This window comes from Cydia splendana, chromosome 8, assembly GCF_910591565.1.
Source record: "Cydia splendana chromosome 8, ilCydSple1.2, whole genome shotgun sequence".
Lineage (NCBI taxonomy): Eukaryota > Metazoa > Arthropoda > Insecta > Lepidoptera > Tortricidae > Cydia > Cydia splendana.
This window is the reverse complement of record NC_085967.1, coordinates 21,031,544-21,050,046: the sequence shown is the minus strand read 5'-3', so window position 1 is coordinate 21,050,046 and position 18,503 is coordinate 21,031,544. Positions and strand designations below refer to the sequence as shown.

Below are 18,503 nucleotides of genomic sequence, written 5' to 3'. Positions count from 1 at the left end.
CATATTGGGATGTTTGCGGTAACTCTGATTTTCAAAAGTTGACGTTTGACAACTCAGTGACCGCAAAACTCATCGCGCAGTACAGCGCCATCTGTTTTGGATGTCAAAATAAGTGTACGTGTTTTTCTTAGACTACCTCTCTATTACAATCAATTTTTCATATCACCTATTCGGAAAAGGGATTTTTCTTCACTGCTAGGAGGAATCAAAGTGACACTTTTCTTCCCTGCTAGGAGGGATCAAAGTAACACTTTTCTGTTCTAGCGCACTATTTTACATTATTTTTTTAGCTTAAATAATCTGTTTAAGCATCACATTGGGTCAACACTAAGTTTTTTTTTTCTCATAGTTGATGTGAAAAACAGTTTGTGTCACACGGCATCACAATAAAATTATTTCGTCTTGGGCGTTAACACTTGAATCCTTCATTACGCTTATAATCCGTCGCTTCATTCAGAATTCAATGTACGCCCTTGACGGAAATATATCATTATGATCCGGATCGTAATGATCATTATGACGGGTGAAAAAAACAAAACACCTCCAGAACATTTATTTAATTACAAAAATAAGGAATGACTTCCGCTCTTCAACATTTATTCAGCAAATAGGCCACAACACAAGGGCACTTTTACACGTTAACATTGAATTTACATAGAAGCAAAAATAATAACAATACATCAACAATTTTATAAAATATCATCATCTAACTGCAACTACCAGTTCAAATCAACGTATTACAATTACTTAGAGATGTATAATAGCTCGTGTTAGCTTAAACAGACCAGTCTCCACAAACAGCACCCGTTCACGAGTATGACGCGTATCTCAACCATCTCCTCTAAAATCATTTTATTTTACAGATACAAAAACACAAAAAAATGTATCTATAATAATTAGAGGTGTAAATGTCTCTAGGTGTCAGAACTATAACATTATATAGTTTATCAAATTATCCTTAGAGATGTATAGGGTGTCCAAGAGTCAAAGTCCTGTATAATTAACTCATTCATTGAGGACATTACGAAAAAGACTGAAAAGATTATTAAGAGAAAAAGAAACATACGAGAGCACAATGAGTCGTCTCACTGTAATTAAACTCCAAAATAAAGTTACTAAGTATAATAGCTCATGTTGGCTTAAACAGACCAGTCTCCACTCTCCACAAACAGCACCCGTTCACGAGTATGACGCGTATCTCAGCCATCTCCTCTAAAATCACTTTATTTTACAGATACAAAAACACAAAAAAATTATCTATAATAATTAGAGGTGTAAATGTCTCTAGGTGTCAGAACTATAACATTATATAGTTTATCAAATTATCCTTAGAGATGTATAGGGTGTCCAAGAGTCAAAGTCCTGTATAATTAACTCATTCATTGAGGACATTACGAAAAAGACTGAAAAGATTATTAAGAGAAAAATAAACATACGAGAGCACAATAAGTCGTCTCACTGTAATTAAACTCCAAAATAAAGTTACTAAGTATAATAGCTCATGTTGTCTTAAACAGACCAGTCTCCACTCTCCACAAACAGCACCCGTTCACGAGTATGACGCGTATCTCAGCCATCTCCTCTAAAATCACTTTATTTTACAGATACAAAAACACAAAAAATGTATCTATAATAATTAGAGGTGTAAATGTCTCTAGGTGTCAGAACTATAACATTATATAGTTTATCAAATTATCCTTAGAGATGTATAGGGTGTCCAAGAGTCAAAGTCCTGTATAATTAACTCATTCATTGAGGACATTACGAAAAAGACTGAAAAGATTATTAAGAGAAAAAGAAACATACGAGAGCACAATGAGGCGTCTCACTGTAATTAAACTCCAAAATAAAGTTACTAAGTATAATAGCTCGTGTTAGCTTAAACAGACCAGTCTCCACTCTCCACAAACAGCACCCGTTCACGAGTATGACGCGTATCTCAGCCATCTCCTCTAAAATCACTTTATTTTACAGACACGAAAACACAAAAAAGAAATCTATAATATTTAGAGGTGTAAATGTCTCTAGGTGTCAGAACTATAAGATTACATAGTTTATCAAATTATCCATAGAGATGTATAGGGTGTCCAAGAGTCAAAATCCTGTATAATTAACACATTCATTCAGTACCTAGTTGTTTACTCGTTACGGAATAAAACTATTTTATTTAAATAGTTCCGAAGAGAGATTTTGTCGGTAACCTTTTTTCCGTAGTATCTAAAGCGAATGTCTAGATACGTTTTAATTACACTTTTTATTAATAGATACTTATGATTCGTATCATGGTCAATTGATTCTGACCGAAAAATGCTGTCCGATTTTTCGGAGTAGTGCTCCATAATAAATTTAAATATATACAGGTAATAGTTTTGGGGCATTGACTTTTCCAAGTTAGGTTTAATAATCTTTTCAGTCTTTTTCGTTATGTCCTCAACATCTTTCGAGGGGTATTTCAATCCACCTCTTGTCTTCAAATGAATAAGCGTATTTAAATTGCTGTTCGGATCTCCAAACAATAACGCAACGCATACCGGACATTTGATATTGCGGGATAGTTTCCTTGAAACAAATCCCGCAATATAGGTCACAACTGAGTCAGCATACCCGGAAAGAGTGCTGTTTAGGCAGTCTATATGTGACGTCCCACGGTCAAAGGTACCTTATGGCGGGTATAGAGTTATGCATACCCCAGTAATCTACAATAAATAAGCTATCGATAACACAAAAGATCAACCTTCTAGGTTGCGTAGTTACAGAGATATGATTTTTTGAAAATAATGTTGTGAAATTAGCAACTTTACGATAGAGAAGTTTTAAGTTTAGCCGCCTAAAAAACTATGTTCCTGAAGTAAGTTACATAGTTGACTACAAATAATAATACCTTATATATGTGAGATTAAAAAAATATTGCGACTTGTTCTGTAATGCAAATAGAAACTTTTGATATCGACTGATTTATGTGTATACTAGCCAATCTCTTGAAAATAAAGTTTTATTTCATTTTCACGATTGATTGCAATGAGCTCTCAAGATTTAAATTCTATCTATTAGAAAACGACACTGACAGACAGTTTAAGCAAAAAACAATACCGATTTAGAGGTGAAAATGTATTTTCTGACTTTTTCATATAAAATCACAAAATAGAATATTTTTACTTTTAATGTGACACACAATCAATTTTTCTGAGCACATATGAAAGAAATTCTGTCATTCAAATGAAATAAATCCTAAAACCCCAACTAAATACTATATTTAACCCCTTATGCCACTTTAAACTTACATAACAATAACAGTATTTGCTCCATACATTTACGAAAAGGTACCTTATGGAAATAAATCTAATAATACATCACTACAAAATATCAATCATATTACAGTTTATCTTTTATGAATAGAAAATATTAATTTACATTAAACTGCCCCAAATTTAATTAGTTCTTCGTCATAATAATCTTAAAAAAGACCAATAATTTGTATGTAATGAAAAGGTACCTTGTGATTAAGTTACATGATGAGGCATGATGATGATGGAACAGTTAGGATAAACTAATAATATTTTGGGGTTAAGATGGTATAAATCGTCTATTTCTTATCAATAATATATTTCGGTTGCTATTGAAGATAAGCGGCATTGAGGTTCAATGACCTCAGATATTCCATAAGGTAATGCGTCGGGTATTGGCATTTTTCAGCAAACCAATGGCTGATTTACTGCATGCGACCAAACCAAATGAAGATTATTCTAGTTAAGAAAGACTTGACGAGAGTAACTTTGGTATAATAGCAGGCTACTTGGATTTGTGATGTCGGTCTATGTACGGTTATAATATTTGCGAGGCGCCCCAACCAGAACTGAAATTATCAAATTAGTTTTGCAGAATGCTAATACAGTTCTCTACCAAACTTCTTTTCCCGTATTGACTAGTTTTTTTGGGAATTTTCAATCTTTTTTCCATAAGGTACCTTTTCTACTAAACTCTGAGACGACATTACTAGGCTTATAACTAACTTATAACAAAAATAAAAACAGGTAAACAAACGTTACGCATTAAGGTTTCAGATCACACAATAAAAAAAAATTTAGCATTTTTTCACCTCTTTACAAAACATTTCATATCTCCGAAACTAGAAACCCTCATAAGGTACCTTTTCCCGTGGAACGTCACATATATTCCTCGTATAAGGTGCTGTCATCTTCTGGCACTTCAACCAATTGGTTTTTTTCGGTTAAATCGTTCAAGGCTTTCTGTGGGCTAGTGCTTGTGCAGTTTAAAATATTAACTTGCTCCAAAGCAACGCAATTGCCGACCCCTTCATCGCGAATTTCGGCTCGAATAAGAAGCCTCTTGAAGGCTGCTTTAAATTGAACGGCATTGGGATTATTGTTGAAACCCCCTCGAGCTCTTATAGCCGAAAAAAATAGTTCGACATGGTCTTGGCTGATCTTGTAGAGTGGTAAATATTTTAATATTTTTGTATTTTCGACAAGATGTCGATATAAAGCTAATGCACTTTTCATATCTATGATTAGCCCCACAAAGCCAGTCTTTCTCCTCGACTCAATTACTAACTCCCCTGATGGCAGCCTCAGGCCGCGTAAATACCCAATTGCACCTTCAAAAAGCGCTTCGATGATGCCGATGTTTTGAGGACACAGGGCTTTTTTTAATCCAGGCGGGCGAATCGAGTGACTGTTCAGGACATCGAACACATCGTTCAGTAGTTTTATAAAACTTACGGTGCCCTCACAGTTTTCAAATGCTTTAAGTTTTAATTCCGAGTTACAGAACTCCAAGGCATCCGCCACAGAGTTGCTTAATAGTTGAGTAGCTAACCGCACTTTCATTTTTTGCTTAGCAAAGTATATGTGGGCTTTGGTTACTTTCGTGGCCATGTGCAGTCCCTCGTTTTCCTGCAAATTCATAAGGAGCTCCAGGTAATTAAAATCAATTTTTCGGCCATGTACATCTTCTAACACTCTTAAGTCGCCGAATGTATTTCGAATCAATTTAATCATATGGCATGGATCGAAAAACGCATGTAATGTGCTTTGGCTGCATTTGAAAGTCGTATTAGTTTGACCTTTACTCAATTGGCAACCGAACTCCTGTAGCATCGCGAAATTTGCTGCAGGGCCATCGCATGTTACACTCACAATATTAATACCCACTTCCTCGCATTTTTGAATGCACATTTTTAACAATGCGCATTTTTGTTCTGCCGTCAAAGAAGTTATAAAAAAATATGCAATTGGCAGTTTCCAACTTCCATTTATGTTATTTACTAAAAATACGAGGCATTGATTCGCCACCTCCAACGAATCGTTATCGCATTCTGACCCTATAGTAACTCGCCCGTAATACATTTTTTTTTGGGGATCCCAGCACAAAGATTTTCTTATTGACATTTCGTCAAAGATTAGCGAGCACACAATTGGCGTGTCGCTAGCCTGAACTTTGTTTTTGAGAGCCGCAAACGCTTCCTCACAAAGGCCAGGTTCCGCATTTATTTTTTGATACCACCTAGTTAAAGTCCTTGGGTGAGGCAAGCATGTATTGTACGTTCGTCGCACAAAGTTGTAGGCCTTCGGCGAAAAGAAGTGGAGTGTAAGGGCAAATTTTCTAGTTTCCTCTGAATATTGTTTTTCCAAAGGCAAGCCTTCACTTTTCAAAATTTGCCTCTTTAAAAAGTCTTTGGGACCCGCGCAGGCTTCTAAAACTATAGAGTTCTCGTTGTTGACTAGATTCCTTTCCTGTAGGTCTTTTATAATATTCTGGAACTCTGCAATTTTTTTTCTTTGCCGCCGCACTTTTTCATTTAATTTTTTTACTTTCTTTCTCAAGAAATCACATTTAGCTTCCAGTTTTTTTATTTTTTGTGCTTGGGTCTGGAAAAAAGAAAGGATTATAATTTAATAGACTATGTTTCGTATTCGTAGGCGATCACAAATTTAGAGGTGAATAATTTGTCAATAAGTGCAAGTGCTGGGGTGCTGTAAGCATTCGAATGTTTTTCAATATGAGCGTTACTAACTGGCACGGACGCGTGCGGTTAGCAGTTAGAGGACGCTCTAATGAAGGTCATGATGTAGAATACGTACCGGTAGATTATCCACTCCTGAAGTACCAGGAACGGAAACATAAGGGGCTGTATACGCGGCAGCCGTCGTCAGGGGGAGCTGTGTATTAAAAAAGTTGTGTTTAAAAACCAGACTATGACTAAAGGGGCCTGCCTGCACTGATTACCAGTTCGCCGGACGATATCGGCCTGTCAGTTAATCGCAAAATTTGATAGCTCCGAACAACTGACAGTGACAGGCTGATATCGTCCGGCAAGCTAGTATTCTGTGGGCCCCTTAACTGAAGTACCTATTAACACTGCGCAAGTGCGCATACAAAGTCGCGAGCAAAACTGGTACTGACATAATTGTCCAAAAATTGCCAGTCCTTAAAAATTATCCAGCTATTACTGTATATCATAAAGAAGTTACTTACTGCTGATGTTGCAACTCCTGAAGTTCCAGAAACGGGAGCAGAAGCAGGATTCAATGCAGGTCCAGTCTTTAGAGGAAGCTAGAATAAAACAAGACACATTTAGATTAGAACCATGCAAATATATATGTATATAATTCATTTTTCAAGTTTGTAAAATTTTAGAAAATATTGTTATTTCACTCAGTCTAAAAACCAAACCACTTCAAACGGTAACTATAGCTGATAGATTCATCCAAATCAATACTCAATTAGCACGGTAGTTTTGACGCTACTGCTGTAGAACAAATATAATTGAGAGAATTCAATTACATCTTGGCTAATAGTAATAATTGTGTAAAAAAAATCTTACTACTGGAATTTCCACTTCTAAAGTTCTAGGAGCAGGAATAGTAACTGGAGTGGAGGCTTTCTTGCAAGGCTGTAAAGAAAGTTTATTAGTATTTTAATTTTATAAATAAACTGCCAAGTGCGAGTCGGAGTCTCGCCCTAAAGGTTTAATTTACATACAGACTTCTTTTTTCTGTAATGTACAGGTAAAGAAATTTTTTCTGCATTTACCCAGTAGTTTTGACGACCGATCTGGCCTAGTGGGTAGTGACCCTGCCTGCGAAGCCGATGGTCCTGGGTTCGAATCCCAGTAAGGGCATGTATTTGTATGATGATACAGATATTTGTTCCTGAGTCATGGGTGTTTTCTATGTATTTAAGTATTTGTATATTATATATATTGTTGTCTGAGTACCCACAACACAAGCCTTCTTGAGCTTACTGTGGAACTTAGTCAATCTGTGTAAGAATGTCCTATAATATTTATTTATTTGTTTATTAGTTTCGGAGTTAGTTTTTAAGGGTTCCGTACCTCAAAAAAAAAAACGGAACTGGCCTAGTGGATGAATATGAAAAAAAACTTACTATAAAAGTGGCAATTCCTGAAGTACCGGCAACAGCATGAGGAGCAGTATATGCACTGGTATTGACAATGTTTAGAGGGACCTGTACAAATATTGAATAACATTCATTTGGATTTTTAATTTGCTACTTGCGAAATATATTTTTTATGTAAACTATTATTAAAATTAAATATAAACTAAATGTGCATGATATTGTGGTATGAGATGATACCTTACATGTATGTTTTAATAAATTTACCTTTATCCATGGTATTGGCAAACAAATATATAATTATAAGCATTTACCAAGTTAGAGGTGTCATGTCCGGCCAAAACAGGAATTGTTTCCAACTGATTCTCTTTTAATGTGGCAGTTTTATGTTGGCTGGCATGTCGCTGCAAAATATTTCAATATTAGATTAAAATAATTGTATAAAAGTTTTTTTTTTAATAATGTTTGCTTAAATGTTGACATTATCATTCAAATTGGGCAAATTCAATTTGACGACCGGTCTGGCCTAGTGGGTAGTGACCCTGCCTGTGAAGCCGATGGCCCTGGGTTCGAATACCAGTAAGGGCATTTATTTGTGTGATGACACAGATATTTGTTCCTGAGTCGTGGTTGTTTTCTATGTATTTAAGTATTTATATATTCACAACACAAGCCTTCAGAGTGAGATGGAAAAAATCGTATTAACGGCGATGACGCAACATTCAATTGTTCGTTAAGAATCATCCCCCTGTTGTTCAAGGTATAAATATGGCCAACCATTCTAGACAGGTCATTCCGTTGCCGGGGAACATTAATTGCATGTAAAAAATACGCAAGTAAGTATAACGGGTTAGCACTGATTGACTAGCAAGTTATCTTTTCGCGGATTAGCAAAGTAATATTTTGGTTTCAATTTATATCAATACCTACTAACTATAAAAGTTTATACATACATATTCACTTACTCTTACGAAGGGCACAGCATCATCTCGTAGTCGAATCACACCCAAAGTATTGTTGAAACATTTTTCATCAAAATGTAGCGAACAAATGAAAATAGTCTTTAAATTTGGCCTTATATTTTCTATTCCAATAGCTTCCAGCCACTTTTTCTTTTTATATTCATTATTTGGTAACCTATAAAACATGTTTTAATTATTTAATTAAGATAATTTAGTTGGTTTTAAGCGCAGTAGCATGATAAAATAAGAAAATATAAATAAGCAATCATAATATATCGATATCAAAGTCGATAAATAATGTACAACCCTAGCTAAAATGTTTACAATATTTAAGCGTAAAAATATAGTTAAATAAGGCAAATCACTTCATGACCTATAACTGCGCATAAGAACCTTGCTATTTATAATGTGAAACATCCTTAAATTCCCCAGGAACATTAACAATAACCAATATTTTTAATGTAAATTATAGCGTACCTGTGAAAGGTTAAAGATGGCTGATTTGCTGTTTTTTTTATGCGGCACCCTAATATACTACACGCTGGCATATTCACGACGTAATTATTGATATTTGGCTTCAATTATATTCAAACACAAGCAAAATCTCGAAAGATAATTGATAATTTTAATTTTCACCACATCCTTTTGACAGGACAAGTACTTGCTGAACTGACTGACAATGACATTTGCGTGACTAAACATGGCGGATTTTCGGCCGCATTAGGTATTTACGTATTTTCATGAAACACTTTATGTACGTACTGAAATACTGTCATCTTTTTTTGCTGTGTAACCCAGTGCTGAGTAAAAACGAGATAGATATATATTTATGTGTGTGCCGTCAAAATGGGTGCTATTTGTATAAGCAATTGTACGTATAGAACAATATGTCTTGTCCCTATTATATAATAGGTCTATGATCTGTAGAGTGGTCTGGGTCCGACATTTGGAATCTGGTTCGGACCTCAGATTATTTGTTAATTTTATCGGAATTTAGGGAGAAATAAGTAAGACCGGATAGCTGAAGCGTTCGTTCATTAATGGTCCTTTGAAAACTTTAAGTTAAAACTCTCTTAAGACTAGTAGAATGCCGGAGACAAGTGCATTAAGTCGAGCCGGCGGCCCTATTACAGGTTAGTAAAATGCTTCAGCTTGATGGTGGTACACTACCGGTACAGGGTTTGAATATTGCAGCTACAAGTTTGATATCTTTTACATTTACATAATTATATCATTATCTTTCTACCAAGTCTAAATCAAAGTACCAAAAAAATTTCGGCAGAATTATCGTTTCCCGATCCTTTATCTCTTGTACTCTTAACAGAAAATGATGCTGAACAAGAGTCAGACTCCGAGCCAGGTGGGTTCGCACTAAGCGTGGACCTAAGCGCCTGCATGGGCCCCCAAGCACGATGCCGCGTGTGGGTGCGCCGACGTGCCCGCAAAGTGCGGTGGCTGGCGAGCCGCGTGCGACGTGTAGCTAAGATCAAAGGGCCGTTGCTGTTATTGGCCGGGGATCATTTGCTGCCACCCAGCGAGCCAATTAAGGTGCTGCGTCATGATGATATAGTGCGGTTAGTATCTCATTATTTAGGGCCACCCCACATCTAGCGTCTTTCGAGCGTCGGTGTCTCGTCGGCGTCTACAACTCTATGGCCCAACGTCGACGCAACTGCGCAGCGACGTCATTTTCCATAGTGCTGACCGACGCCGACGCTCGAAAGACGCCAGATGTGGGGTGGCCCTTAATGCCATGATGTGAACTCTGAAACTGGTGACTTGTACAGAAGTAAAAGTCAGAATTTAACCTAGTGTAAAATGATAATTTGCACATTAGTCTTAACAAATTTTTACATATGAAAATTTGTAAAACTTGATTTAGAACTTTTTTTGTTTCTTCATGTTGTTGGCACAGAGGTAAATCCATCTGTAAAATTTTGCGATTTTGGTATTAACCCATTCATGGCCACGAACCGCTGAGCGTACACAATACGCTGGGCCACCATACAAACCGTTTTTAGCTAAAACGTATGACTCAGCTTATGGGTCTCGAGCCTGGCGCGCACGGTAAATAAATCGCCGCTTATGAAGCCGGCCAGTTGAACAGCATTATCCAACATTTTTACTAACCACCGTTTTTCTGTGCCTATCAAAAAAAAAACTAATTATTGCAGTTTGGTTAGGCGGGTTCAAATTCCGGTAATCCATAGCCATGGTTACAAAATACGAAATCACTAAACAGCACAAGAGGAGTATAAAGTCGCCCACGAATAAATTGTGACTAAATAATATTTCCCATGTTACTCCAAAATAAATCTCTAATTGGGGGGATGGGATGAATCACTTCTTGAACTCTTGTGACAAATACCACATGAAAGATAATACCGCCGCCGCCGCTCGGATGCATTCCTTGTTTATTGTCCAAGTGTGTCCGATAAGCTTACACCTGGTCGGTCATTTATCGTTGTTTTGGTAAACACCATTATATTAGTAACAATAGAGGACTTAAAATGTATTATAGTACTTACTTTCTAATCTGCCGTAGAAACCACGATGTTTTAAAGAACTTGTAGATATTTGTCACAAACTATTTGTAATACATTACATATTAGTTAGTGATGACTGTTTCAACCGCCTTGTTTTATATTAAAACGAAAAAAAATGAACCTTAACATCATTGTTAGTAGGTAATTGCCTAAGATACAATACAACGATCACCAAATATTATGACATAAAAGTACAGTGGGAGAAAATCCTAGTTGCCTTACCCCTCATACAAAACAAAATATTATATACGTACTACGGTTTGGTTCCTACAAAATGTGGCTTACCATCATCCAAACAGTAATCGGTTGTAAAATGGTACAATATCAAACAGCTTCAACATGAAATAAGCTTTAAAACCAGCCAATAAAGTTTATTTTAGCCTGCTACGGAAACATTAGTAGTTATTACAAGTAGCGCCAGGCCACGGTGACCCATACCTTGAGCCATGTCAATAACTTCTGAAATATATATATTTTTTGTATTTTTTAAATATGGATTTTTCTGTTTGCTTGCAACGCATATGTATCTAGAATTTCAGTATATTTACTATATTGCACTGATAGTAAACCAAACTTGAATATTCTAGACCTGTTTTCATTAAAAAATACGATTTTATAATTTTTTTACCTAATATACCTTATAGAATTGGTTGTTAGCTTATATGATACTTACGTTATTACATCAAATTACGTTTCGTTTAAGTTTAAATCACAATTTATTCAAGACTCACATGTGAGTCACTGGCCCTGCGGAACTGTTTGTGCATGACCTATACGCTGAGTCGCTGGCCCTGAATGGGTTAAGAAAAGGTAATAGGGTAGATATTTGCTGAGAGGGTTGAATGGATTTACCAGAGTTTGAAGTTAAGTGACATATTTAGCCTTCATGGCACTAATTATAGCCTATTTAATTTTTTGGCAGGGTCGCGCGAGTGGAACACAAATGGCAGCATGCTTTCAGCATTGAAGACTCTGACGAAGATTCACCAATGTTAACCCAACCTCCAATCCAACCCCAGTCAGTCATACAAAATGGTTTCACAACCTCCACCAAGCAAAACAGGCCCAAGAAATCTACAACTGAACAACAGGAAGCAACAAACATTAACCAACAGTCTTCAGTTATGCCAGCACACCCAACCAAACCACTATCAATCATACAAAACAACCCCACAACCCAAACAACCTTTGCCAAGCAAAACAGCCCTAAGAAAACAAAAATGCCAGAACCTGCCATAGACCAACAGTCTCCAGTTGCACGTAAACGGAAGTTTACAGTAGGTGATACACTGCTCTGGTTAAAAAGGGCAGAAGAAAGCAGAACAGAAGCACCACCAAAAACCGAACCAGAAAAACCTCGCCATTCAAAGTTGTCTAAGCTGATTGAACATACTTCAAAATTAGAAGAAGTTGCTCAGAAGTTTACAGCAATGGACCAATCTGTGCCAATTGACAATGACGCATTGAATCAAGTCAAAAGAAGAGCACTAGCATTGCTAGAACAAGTGACAGACGAAAAAGATGCAGATGTAGTTGACGCGCCTAAGAAGAAACGGCGCCGGGTGCGCCGACGGCGACCAGTTAAGCTTTCCAATCAAGAATTTATTCAAGATCTTGACTCTGAATCAGGAACACAAAATGGATCACAACTTAACTCAAATCATCTTGATCTAACAAAAGAACAGGATGTACAAAATGGATTCAAGGAATCTCTAAAGCTAAATAATCACGTGGATCTGACGAAAGAACAAGAAGATTTAGAATCTAAAGCTATGCTGATTAAATCCATTACCTTAAGCCCTGACAAAGACCCGGATACAACTAAGGAAGACCAAGATAGTGAATCTGATGATTCTAACACGAACAGATCCGAAAAACAACCAGCCTCAACCGCTCAGCCATTACATTCTGTTCAGTCATCCAAGGCTTTTCCAACTCCAACCATGTTGGCTGCGCAGCCCTCTCCAACATGGACGGTGGATTTTATAGACATGCCACCAGAGACTCAAATACCTGTACTAGTCAGGGATGCAACACCGCGGCCGCCTCGTGTTGTACGCGCGCTTGGCACCGAAACTCGCTGTGATACTTATGTATAAGAGTTTCCAAAATGATGTAGCCCTAGGGCAAATGAAAGTGTTATAATATGACTTGTTATTTTTAAGTAATGACCTTAATTGTTAAATATGTCTGTGCGTAGTAATAATTCATCAGTTTCATACAAGTCTTTTATTTTTTTTTGTAAGATTCCTAGTCCAAAACTCTTGATAAATATTATTTGTTTTTGTAACGAAGATGAATTCTGTATTCATCAACAAGTCAAAACCTATGCTATGGTTAAAAGTATATAATCTTTTTAGGGTTCCGTACCCAAAGGGTAAAACGGGACCCTATTACTAAGACTCCGCTGTCCGTCCGTCTGTCACCAGGCTGTATATCACGAACCGTGATAGCTACACAGTTGAAATTTTCACAGATGATGTATTCCTGTTGCCGCTATAACAACAAATACTAAAAAGTACGGAACCCTCGGTGGGCGAGTCCGACTCGCACTTGTTTTAAATGTCAACCTTACCATCTAGATGAGAAAGTTGAAATTGAATTCGTCTTCATCACATCAACCAAAAGACGTCTGCTGGACAAAGACCTTCACCAGAATTTCCGCAACGACCAGTCTAGAAAAGCCCTTATCGGCCTACCTTGTTGGGGGCCTTACTACGTTGCATTTATCATTTTAATTTGATGCATATAACTTGAATCCAAAAAGCTGCACACTTAGGATTTCGTAGTTTAACCTGTCGTATGTGTTGGTGGTCAAAATTCAAACCCCAGTCGCGTTGAATAGAGCAGAAAAATCGGTCTTGACCAAAATGCAAAAGATGACTAAAATATTCGGTCAGGATTTGGCTTAAAGGACTCGCATCCAGGCCATAATTGTTTAAAAAAAATCGGTCAGGATCTCAGGATCATAGTCATACATACACAGACGAGAAGTTAACAGCAGAGTAGAGTGAACCTGAACAACAACATAAACTAATACAGTAAAACAACTAATTTATTAATCCATTAATTTTATTATGGGCAAACTACACACAGTAGATGTAAGAGTAAAATAAGCAAAAAAAGTAAAAACACAACCTTCTTTGCTGACGGTACTTTTATTGCACAAAATTTAAACCACCACCATCCCAATTTGTTCTCGAGAGGGCCTACCGCGAACCACCTTCAACGTGTTGCCTCTTTGTCGCACTTGTAAATTCGTATGTAAGTGTGACAGGGAGGCAACACGTCGAACGTGGTTCGCGGTAGGCCCTTAAGTATCATCGATACACTACACTGATCAATTATAAACCTCACTACAACGAAATAAGGTCTAAAGTGAGGAAGCTTTTCTTATATTGACCAGCCATTCCTATTTCCATCGCACGCGCATAATGATGATGCCGGCGGTCAATGCCATTGTGCGAGCGGGACAGCAAGGCGCGTGCGATAGAGATAGGAATTCGAGGGTCAATGTACAACATTCTTCGTGCTTTGCGTCCATAGGTACTTTACCAATGATTAGTGATGCTTTTAATAAAATACCGTCAACAAAAACTTATGAATAAAAGAGATTACAAACTATTACTAAAATGTGTATAATTTAAGTAGGTAAGTAAAAAATCAAATAAAAATAAATAAATAAATAATACCTACCATAAACCGTTTTCAAAGATTATGCTTTCCATTACATTACCAAGTTATTTGATTTCATCATATACAAATCCAATCTATTTAGAAAAAAATCATATTCAACCAAATACTACTTAATTTTAAAATTGTGTCCTAAACCTACGAAAAATAGAAGAGATCTAGTGTTGAAAAGCTTTTTTTTTTCATGTGGTCCCTTGTCACTAAAAGGTTAAAAATCACTAAAAGACTATTGTATTACTAATTAATAGTGAAAATTAAAATAAATTATTAGTTTTTATAATGCTACATATAAGTATATGTGTATTAAATGATATTTGTTTATTTTTGATGTGTCAATTACATGCTTTTAAGAATCTGTTAGTAGAATGACAAGCTCAGAAAATCTAAAATCAGGGCTAAAATTGAAATATTCCATATCTATCAAGTTTTGCTACTAGTGACATGATGATACGTTCACATTCAAAAGTTTATGTCAACCAGCGATCCGTAACCTCTTGAATAATTAAATGTATCGGTTTCTTGACTATCTCTGAAGAATTGTGTGTACGGAAAACCATGGTATGATCCATGATTAACGGATTGTTCTTGAAGATTTTGTCTCTTTGGTTGTAACGATGAATATCTCGATAGAGATCAAAGAATCTCATATTGCGTTTGTTGTTACGGAGATATTCATGCACAATACCCTGCCATTCTCTGCTTACTCTCTCCGAGCGGACCAGATCCGGAAAGGGTACCTTCTCCAGGATTGCTCGGCAGCAAATGTCAACTCTGAGCACATCAAAGATTGTTATAGTGCTTTCTTCTGAGCCGGAATCCTCCATAGCTTCCATTTCACAATCAGAATGCCAACTGATATCTGGAATAATACATTTGTGTTATCAACTATATATAATTTATAAATAATGAAGTCAGTTATTTATAACTTTGTGAAAATGTTTGAGGTCTGTACCGTAAAGGTAGAATATGAATCTTTAATCTTTGTTACAGCGATCATTATTCATCGGTCCCTTCATTGTTGTTAAAGTTGAAATTTTTTAGTTATGGAACTTATATTTGAGATTTGTTTGTGAAGTTTATTGATGCATTCTAATTAATTATTGTCTTTTTCACAAACATGCAAATACGGTTTTTCAAAGTCAATAATATAAAATATCCCTTTAGCTTTTCACAAATCTGAAAAAGCCTGATAAGTGAAAGTAGGATATCAATGTAAATGGGTCAAAGTAGACGCGTTACTGTTATATAAAACCATGCACCCAATGACTTTAATTTAAGATCCCGACCACTGCACCTATTTAGGTAGTTATGTGTGATAAATTGATGATGCTAGGAGTCAAGACACAGGTGATATCAACAAAATAAACAATGTCGCTAAAGGGATAAAAATAAAACGTAGCCAAACGTAAACGTACTTACAAAGTTTATTGATTTCAAATGAGTTTCCAGATATATTTTCAAAAATAGTGCCAACGGTTAACCAATTTGTACAGCTGTTTGCAGGCAGCGATTACCCGATCCCGATTACAATGTATTTAAAGTAGAATTCCTATTGATTGGTTTCGTTTGAGTGGTTTTCCTTTCCTTGGTCTGACGGGAACATGTCACCATGACGTTGACGGACTATGATGGTTGTCAGTGTTTTGTTTCACTTGACGCATTGATTCGTCTTCTCGTCTCACTGGTCGCAGAATAACAAAGTATGATACGTAAGTCTCCTTCATCAAAAGTACGTGTTCATGTTTGTAATACGTATTATAATTAAAATACATACCAAATCCTATGTTCTCATTTATCGTTTAATGCTAAAGATAAAAACCATATAAAAACTTAATTGTTCATATTAACACGTTTTGGAACATACAGTGGACAACTTTTCAAAGGCGTTTTCTCAACTTTAGTCTATTTCATACAAGCTTCCGAAAAACATCAATATTATGGTCTATGGTTGGTGCAAGTATTTGACTAAACTACAGCCTGGCAAAAAGAGTAGAAATTATAAAGTGGCAACACTGTAGTGTCGTCCCTTTCAAATCAATAAATATAAGAGAACGGGACGACACTACAGTGTTGCCACTTTTTAATTTCTACTCTTTTTTGCCAGGCTGTAAACATTATAAATGTCGTAATTTTATTCTTTTAAGTACCTATACAGTTGAACGAAAGAGAAAGCTACAGATAATGATTTTTATTATTGTTATAAGATGCGTAATCCCCATGTAAGCCTGCGTAGGCCCCAAACACTGAAATATTTTTCTTTCTTAAAAACGTGTCATGTGTGTCACTGTCAACAGTGTGATTGTTAGTTATATTGTTACAAAATTTACTTCAAAACAAAGTTTCCGCTTTTGTTTGCTTTTAGTGTGCAAGTTTTTACCAAGTTATTTTATAGTTATTCAAAGGCTCATTAAATACACAATGAAGACTGGTAAGAATTCCTAGTACTTAATGCTACTTATTCTCTATTGTATTTACATTTACTGAGTCATCTTTTGTTAAATTTATAGAAAAGTTATTTGCAAAGGAACTAACAATTAAAGTAAAAAAATGATTTTAAGTACTTACAGTTCTACAAACTTTTAGATTGACACCTTTTATAATAAATATAAAAATAGGTATAAAGAATTTAAAATTTCCTAACACAAAAAGAGCTTTTGGTTTGAGCAGTGATATATCACGACTGCCCCGAGCAGTAATTCAAAAAGGTCGCACTTTGTCGCTCACCATAAGGACGAGATTTGATTGTATCTTTATACGAATAACCTGTCAAAGCGTAAGCTTGGAAACAACACAAATGTTCCACAACTTACAGAGACAACATTATTCATGTTTTGTTAAATAGTAAGAATCCTGAGGGCGTACCACTAAAATCCACGAATAGGTAAACTAACAATAAAACTAGGCTGTTATTGTTGAATATTTTATAAAATTTGATATGTCTTAATCTTAATAGCCGGGTCCACACAGAGTGAGCATAAGCGCGAGGATATTGCTTATATTATTACTTATTATTTGACTGCAAGAGACATTCACAGACATGTATGATTACTATTTAAAACCAATTATTTTTAAGCTAATTTAATGTTTTATATTTATTTAATAGTGTTGTAATAAATCTTTCCCCCCTTTTTATGTTGAACAGATTTTTAAAACCAACCCTTATGCATTCCTAAGGTTTACTATGGAGTGTTATATACAATAGTCCGTCCACAGGGTTTAAGACTACTTAATATGTACAAGTTTATACATACTTATTATAAGATTTAAAAATGTTGTCAATGTATTATTTCATTATTATTTTTAAAGACTATTTGTGGCTTTCCATCCAAGGGTCCTTATTTATGCTTCCTGTCCTGTGCAATAAGGATGTTTCCATCTGAAATTCCAAAAGAAATTCTGATAGAAATGTCCTTATTGGTGATGAAGCATAAGGACCCTTCTCTGGTGGAAAGCCACATTTATTCAGGTTTTATGTACCAAGATATTTTATGAGATAATATTACTAGTGGCTCTGTTTATGAGCTGTCTCATGATAAGCTTCATAAGCTTGAGAAACTTTAAAATAAATAACACTTTGTTGAGTCATTATTAAAGCGTACTCACAATGCTCTTAAGTGCCATAAACTCTGCTGGCACTTAAGTCCTTTATCTAATTACTTTTATTTCCAAGCATTTTGATTTTCCTGGCACGAACTTCCTGGTGCAACGCATCTCTTCTTTAGCAAACACTTCAAGCCTTTTCTAATTAATTAAACCAATAAAAAGAAGATATAACCAATTCCGTTTGGGAGCCAATGTGGTGTGTAGGTGTACTAGAGCTCTCTAATACAATATTTATCTTATGGCTTTGAAATAAAGTTCAAATTTGTATGAACTTTGAAGTTGGACATTTAAGTTTCTATTTTTCTTTTAGCCTTATGTAAAA

The 18,503-nt window shown here is 35.8% G+C and overlaps 2 protein-coding genes and 2 long non-coding RNA genes across 4 annotated transcripts in view; 2 read left to right on the top strand and 2 right to left on the bottom strand.

Annotated features, from left to right (window-relative positions):
- Positions 1 to 542: 542 nt before the first annotated feature.
- LOC134793035 (uncharacterized) overlaps positions 543 to 18,503 on the bottom strand; it is a 92,123-nt gene continuing 74,162 nt past the window's right edge. The window contains exon 2 of the long non-coding RNA XR_010144491.1: positions 543 to 827. This is a non-coding gene — a long non-coding RNA (uncharacterized LOC134793035). The remainder of the gene's footprint in view (positions 828 to 18,503) is intronic.
- On the top strand, positions 9,287 to 13,073 carry LOC134793280 (uncharacterized). The gene is made up of 3 exons (XM_063764846.1): positions 9,287 to 9,472; positions 9,664 to 9,913; positions 11,808 to 13,073. The coding sequence occupies exons 1-3, from the start codon at positions 9,427 to 9,429 to the stop codon at positions 12,982 to 12,984; spliced, it is 1,473 nt and encodes a 490-aa protein (XP_063620916.1). The 5' UTR covers positions 9,287 to 9,426; the 3' UTR covers positions 12,985 to 13,073.
- LOC134793279 (uncharacterized) lies at positions 13,950 to 16,196 on the bottom strand. The gene is made up of 2 exons (XR_010144530.1): positions 15,998 to 16,196; positions 13,950 to 15,437 (listed from the first exon to the last, which is right to left on the bottom strand). It is a non-coding gene; the product is annotated as an uncharacterized LOC134793279 (long non-coding RNA).
- LOC134793016 (beta-1,3-glucosyltransferase) overlaps positions 16,871 to 18,503 on the top strand; it is a 50,818-nt gene continuing 49,185 nt past the window's right edge. The window contains exon 1 of the mRNA XM_063764539.1: positions 16,871 to 17,006. Within this exon, the coding sequence (XP_063620609.1) occupies positions 16,997 to 17,006 (10 nt within the window). The 5' untranslated portion in view covers positions 16,871 to 16,996. The remainder of the gene's footprint in view (positions 17,007 to 18,503) is intronic.